This window comes from Calypte anna, chromosome 28 (genome assembly GCF_003957555.1).
Source record: "Calypte anna isolate BGI_N300 chromosome 28, bCalAnn1_v1.p, whole genome shotgun sequence".
In the NCBI taxonomy this organism is placed as follows: Eukaryota; Metazoa; Chordata; class Aves; order Apodiformes; family Trochilidae; genus Calypte; species Calypte anna.
Genome location: NC_044273.1, coordinates 980,815 through 987,212, shown reverse-complemented (window position 1 = coordinate 987,212; position 6,398 = coordinate 980,815). Strand labels below are relative to the sequence as shown.

At 57.3% G+C, this 6,398-nt stretch overlaps 1 protein-coding gene across 1 annotated transcript; it reads right to left on the bottom strand.

Moving 5' to 3' along the window:
- Positions 1-399: 399 nt before the first annotated feature.
- On the bottom strand, positions 400-4,531 carry AMH (anti-Mullerian hormone). Its single transcript, XM_008498413.2, has 5 exons — positions 3,946-4,531; positions 2,683-2,870; positions 1,826-1,949; positions 1,489-1,675; positions 400-1,306 (listed from the first exon to the last, which is right to left on the bottom strand). Exons 1-5 carry the CDS (start codon positions 4,529-4,531, stop codon positions 400-402), a joined length of 1,992 nt encoding a protein of 663 aa, XP_008496635.2.
- Between the last annotated feature and the right edge of the window lie 1,867 nt (positions 4,532-6,398).

Here is a 6,398-nt window from a genome sequence, read left to right as displayed (position 1 = left end):
AGAAGCAACAACCACCCTACCCAGCTGCTATGGGAGCAGGTTACATGAGCATGGTCCTGGCCAGGTCCACCAAGCCTTGTGGTCTCACGGTGGTTCCTTGGTGCCCACGTCCTGGCGCGGGGTCAGAGCCACGCAGCAGCACGGCCCCACCCACGGGCACCGCGGGTATCCCAGCCCCGGGCAGGGCGAAACACTGGGTGTCCGAGCAGCCCCCAGGGCTCAGCACAGCTACAGACAAACCCAGAAGCGGAGCGACGCTATCGAGCCAAACCGTGGGGAAAGGACATGCAGAGAGCTCCCGTCTCACAGAGAAGCACCAGCTCCCGAGCTGTGAGGGCAAAGTGGGGAGGGGGAAAGGGGAAAGGGGATGAGGACGAGCAAGGAGACGGGTGGGAGCCTCTACCGACAGCCACACTCCTCTGCCACCATGTTGGGGAACTTGCGGACCTCCAGCCCCTCCGTGGAGAGGCTGATGATGAGCTGGTCGGAGTAGCGGACGGGCACGCAGCAGGGAGCCCGCTGGAGGGGGGAGCCCCGCTCCTGCATCCCCAGCAGCAGCACCGTGTGCGAGTAGTAGCTGGGGACGCGGGTGGAGAGGGGCAGCTTGCAGGGCCCCTCGCAGTTGTTGGCCGCGTAGACGGTGGGCATGACGATGAACTTGCGGTCGTGCAAGTCGATGGTCAGCTCCTGCAGGCGGCAGTGAGCCTGGTGCCGAGCGCTGCGGTTCTGCCTCTGCACCTTCCTCCTCTCCTGCCACCGCGACCGCACCGTCTGCAACGCCTTCAGCAGCAGCAGCGTGTGCAGCTTCCCTGAGCTGCTGGGCTCCTTCCCAGCTTGATCCTCACCCGGGGCCGGGGGATAATAGCAGAAGCTCAGGAGATGCTGGAAAAGCCCCACGTTTGCTTGGAAAGCGGGGATGTCCCTGAGCTCCTGGATCACCGCCTGGAGCTTGCCCATCAGCAGCTGCAGCACGGTCCCCTCCGGCTGCCAGTCCCCCAGGTGCTGCTCCAGCACGGCTCCGCTGTCCTGGGGGAAGAGCAGCACCGAGGGCTCTTCCGATTGCACCAGACGCTCCAGAGCCGCCTCCTCCGACAGGTTGAGCAGCTGGTGAGGGAGGGTCTCCATCACCTGGAAGTCCAGCCAGTGGTGGGTGCTGGGCTGGGTGGGGGGCTCGCTGGAGGGGCTCAGGACCTTGCGGATGAAGTGGGTCAGGATGCCCAGGAACTGGCGGCTGCTGCCAGGCTCTGGGGACGAAGCGTTGCTTTGGTTGGGGGACAGCAGCTCCTCTGTCCCAGCCTGGGGTGGGCTGCAAGGAGAACACAGGAAGGGTCAAGGGGACCCCTTGTGCCCCAGTGGTCCCACCAGGCCTTACCCACATCCTCCTACAACCATCCCAGAGCAGAAGGGCTGGGGCTGCCCCTCTTGCCCCCCCTCCCTCCCAGCTCCCAGCCCCCATGCTTTTCCACAGCTGTGGTGAGGACCACAGACCTGAGCCATGGGTATGGAGCCACGTCTACCACCCCATCGGCAGAGAGGTAGGATGTAGGGGCCAAAGCCACCTCCTCCTCCTGCCGTGACTTGGCCAGCAGGAGCAGCACCGGGGTCATCCTGGTGAAGCATTTGTCATCAGAGCCGAAGAGGAGCTGCTGGGTCTCCGTGGGGGGCAAGGGGGCACCTGGTGGGAAGAGGAGTGGTGAGGATGGTGGTCTGGGGTCTTTCACATCTCCCCATAAGATCTTGTTACATCAGCTTTGATATGATCCCAGATACTCCAGGGGGTACAGATGTCACCTTCCCTGCCACCATGGGCTCCCCTTGTCCCTACCTCCCTCTCCACGACGCCTGATGGCCAGGGAAGCCTGGAAGCTGAGCTGCTCACTGCTGTGGGTGACAGACGCTACCGTGGCTCCCAGGACCAGGTACTGAGTGTCCCTGGCCAGGCAGATGCTCTGTGGGTGGAAAAAGACACGAGAACATGGATGAGACATCACGGGAGCTGGGGGGCACTCAAATGAGCCCCCCCTGGGGTCTCCACTGCCTCCAAGATCACCCAGTCCGCGGTGACTCAGGGAATAGGGAAATGGGAATAGAGCGGGCAGGGGAGCTTCAGCACCCATCCCCAGAGCTGCTCCACGGGGTGCAGGGAGCCCCACAGAACCCCTGGGTGGGCAGAAAGCCCCGAGCAAGCCCGGCTCAGACCCGCCTCTCCCGGCAGCGGTGCCAGGGCTGCTACCCCCGGACAGGCTGGAAGAGCCCCAGGACAAGGGGGGACAGGACCCCCAGAACGGGATGAGTCCCCAGAGCTGTCCCGATGTCCTGTCCGGGAGATGGGGACAGGGTAACAGCACCATCTTCAGGCATGGCTCGGGAGGGTGCGAGAGGCGGGGAGGCTGGGAGGGGTGGGAAAGGGACTCGGAGAGGGAGGCAAAGGGACTGGGAGGAGGTTATTAAGAGACTGGGAGGGGGTGATTAAGACTGGGAGGGGGAGGTCAAAGGACTTGGAGGGGTAGCAAAGGGGCTGAAAGGAGTAGCAAAGGGACGGGAGACTGAGGAAAAAAGGCTGGGAGGAGATGGCGAGGAGACAGGGAGAGCCCAGGCCAGCAGAGCTGAGAGACCCCCACCCTCTTCCCACCCTTCCTGCACCCAGGACCGGCCCCCCCCCCCCCAGCCATGGTCACCCACCTGCTCCTGCTCCAGCCCCGGGCCGGTCACCAGCAGCTCCTGCCACTCCCCAGGGCTCCCGGACCCCGTCCCTTCTCTCCTGCCCAGGTAGAAGAGCAGCAGAGCCACCCGCAGCTCTCCCAGCAACCGGCCCACCTCTGCCTGGAAAACCAGCTTGAACCACAGCTTGGGCTGGGAGTCCCACTTCACTGGAAAGGAGAAGACAGAGGGGGTGAACCCCCTGTCTGGAGGCTGTGGGGCTCCTGGGGGGGTGATGGGTGAGGAAGGGGCTTTGGGGCTGAGCACTGGTCCCATGGGGTGACCAAACACCTGGGACAGGAGCCAGCAGGGTAGGGGGATACGGCAAATCCCTGTTCCCATGGGAGGTGGTCAGTGGGGCAAACCCTGCAGCTCTGGGGAGGGATCTGCCCCCCACCCAGAGCAGCTCTGGACAATTTTCCTGGGCAGGTCCTCATGAAAATCTCTTCTCCTGTGGCAGCTACTCCAGTGCCTTGGGGACATTGTGTCACAGCCCAGGGAAGAGCTTCTTCCCCAGCTGCCTGGCACCTGCAGCTTGAGCTGGAAATCCAAAATTCAGGAGGGCAGGAAGAGATTTCAGGAAAAGAGGAACAGCCATGACTCTCTTGCTGCACAGGATTAAAACCAAGGGATCAGCCAGGGTGTCCTCCCTCAAACACAGCCCTTCCCACAGAGGTGGCACAGGGGGTGCACAGAGGGGTGTATGCCACTGTTTTTTCATAGAGTCATAGACTGGTTAGAATTGGAAGGGACCTTAAAATCATCAAGAAAGGCTGTAACCACACAGGCCAGCTTAGGGAGCATGAGGAATCTGCACCAGCTTCAGCCAACTGAGAGCAGCTTAGCTCACACCAGAACCAGCCAGGTCCCCTCATCCAACCCTCCCCTCTCTTTTCCCAGCCAGGTTTGGGACAGGGTCCTGAACCATGTCATGAAGACAGAAAGTGAGAAACACTCATAATGTCTAAAGCAGAAGGGAAGCCATGGAGACTGAGGCACCCTGGTGTTAGTGACAGGCAGAGACAAGGCACCTTGTTGCACACAAGTTGTTGTCACTGCTAAAGCTTTATAAAAACATACCCAGAAAGACATTTTACTGCACCACTTTGCTAACTTTAAAAGGAACCCAACCCCACACATTTAATTCTGTGTTTAAACATCTGATTTTGGGCAAACAAACAGCATCAGCCTCCCTGAGTCCTGCGCTCACCCCGCCCACCCTCAGAGCAGGGATTTTGCACCAACCTTCATCCAGGTGCAGGACGAGGAATCGGTCCTGGCCCGGGTCCACCAGGTGTGTGTGGATGTGCAGCAGGGGCTGGAGGGCAGCACTCGCCTCCCCAGCCTTGCAGAGCCCAAAGGTCTCCAGGGAACTCTCATCCCAGGCCGTGCGTTGTCTCAGCAGTTTGATGAAGTTGCTTTCATAGTGGGTGAGAACACCCACAACTTCCATGTGCCTCGGGGTCAGCCCATCCTGGTCCATTTTCACTCTGCAGATGGGTCCTTCCAGCCCCCCGAGTGGCCACGGCTGCAGGCTGGAGCTGGACCAGCCCATGCCCCCACCCTCAGCCTGCCCTGGGATGCATCTTGCTCCTAGCTCAGGCTTAGGCAAGAGGTGAGTAGCAGCAGTCAACCTTGATCTTCCCAGCGAGCTGTGTCTCACTTTTTCCAGTAAACTTGCATTTTCTCTCTTTCTCTCCTCTCCTTCAAGGCCCAGCTCCTCTGGCAGGCTGAGCTCCAGCCTTTCCTCCACTTTCCCCTTTCTGGGAAGTGCTGCAGAGGGGAGCAAGAGCAGCAGGCACAGCAAAAGCACCCCAAGAGCAGCCTTCATCTTCCCACTTCAGCTTCTCCCAGCCCAGTCGTTCAAGCTGCTTTCCCTCAGCATCCCAAAACACTTGGGCGGAAGGGGAGGACAGAGTCTCCCTTTTAAAAATGGGTGGCCTTGAGAAGACAACACACAACACACCTCCCCTGAGAAACTCGAAGGCTGTCATGCTGGAGAGGAGGGAGGGATGTTTCAAAGAAACTTTTTTGTTCTATTTTTGGGTTCACATCTAGTATTGGAAATGTAAAAAAAAATAAATAAATTAAAGCTGTTTCTCTTACTAGTAGGTATGCACGTCCTTGACTTCAGATGTTTCCTGAAGGAGGATGGATGTCTAGACTGGGATCTTCCCATTAGAAGTGAAACACCAGGAGGAAAGAATAAGCCAGACCAGGAGGAGAGGGATAGAGACAGATAAGGAGCAGAAACTAAGTAAATGTATGGAAAGCATTCTCCTGGCTTCACTGGAAAGCCTCTCCTTGGGCTGGAACCTCAGATGCTGCTGTTTGGAGCAGACACGCTGCAGGTCTCACATCTCCTCAGCCTGGGAAGGGGAATCTCACAGGGTGCAGCAGCAGCCTGGTGATATTGGGCACCAGCCATGACTTCAAAAGTTCCACGTACACATATTACAAGTTCTCCCCTATGAGATGCCAGTACTCACTCTAACACTTGGAACTGGCAGTGCCACCACTCCACCCCACTGACACCTCCTCTCCACCCAAGGTACCTTGTTTTCTTGGTAATGGAGAGCAAGGAGAAAAATATCTGCACTTAACAGTCTCAATGCACACTCTGACCCTTCTCTGGGTTTGCAAGGCTTCTCCAAGACTTCCGCAGGAGCTGTGACAAAGGGGAGAGCCACACAAGCTGGTTCAGGCATTGAAGCCCCTGTGCTGCTGGCACAGTGGTACAGCCACATTCTGGGTGACACTGAGTGGGACCCATGTCAGGCCAGCAGAAGAGGCAGAGACATTAATTCCCACAGCAAAGGGACAAGCAGCTGAAGGACTGTGATCAGCACAGCTGCTCCCCAGTCCCCAGAACAAGCTAGGCACTGGGGTCAGGCAGCCCAACCCCCCCAAGCACCTGGGTACCCCACGGGGGATACCCCAGGTCAGTGAAATGGACCCTGGGAGGACACAGAGGAGAAATCTCAGAACTTCTCCTTTTTAATTGGAACAAATCAGTTGTTGGAAGGTGACATTTAGTACAAATAAAACCACAGAGAACTTACAGCTTGCCAAAACAAGTCTACTAATGGGAGGAGAGATACAATCCAAATCATATGTGACAGCAGGTGCTTCCTAACTGTACAGAAAACATTTAATGTATTATGATAACAAACTAGGAACTGGCAGAGCAGTTCCTATCACTGCAGCTTTGGTAATTTGACTAAACATTCCCAGAGGTCTCTGCCAGTGCCCCAGCCAAGAGTTTTGTGAACCCATGTTTGCCATAAACAATCCAGCAGGCAGAGCCAGGCAGCTGTGGACTGGGGCAGGATGATTCCAGCTGAAATCGTCACTGTAATCTTGTCTGGCACTTCTCAAGGCCTCCTGAGCAGCCATCCAACCTGATTTCCTCCACAGATTTATTTCCAGCTTTTAGCTGGCAGTGTCTGAGCTACACAGTGCAGTGCTCTGGCACTGGGAGGAGAAAGGAGCAACCCAAATTCAGCAGCAAGACAAAGAAAACTGGATTTAGAAAATTCTACTCACCCTCTATTCTGCCCACCACTTATCACCAGGGAAACAGGAACAGAATCCTTTCCCTGTGCCCATGACAAGTCTCCCCATCACCAAATGAACAGCTCCATAAAGGATTTCAGTTGAATAGCAGCTGATTAACCAGCTGGTAATTGATGGGTTAC

Coding starts and splice junctions, on each gene's coding strand:
- AMH (XM_008498413.2), bottom strand. CDS start 4,531: ATGAAGGCTGCTCTTGGGGTGCTTTTGCTGTGCCTGCTGCTCTTGCTC. Junction 2,871..3,945: donor CGTCCTGCACCTGGATGAAG/GTTGGTGCAAAA, acceptor TCTCCTTTCCAG/TGAAGTGGGACTCCCAGCCC. Junction 1,950..2,682: donor CGGGGCTGGAGCAGGAGCAG/GTGGGTGACCAT, acceptor TTCCACCCACAG/AGCATCTGCCTGGCCAGGGA.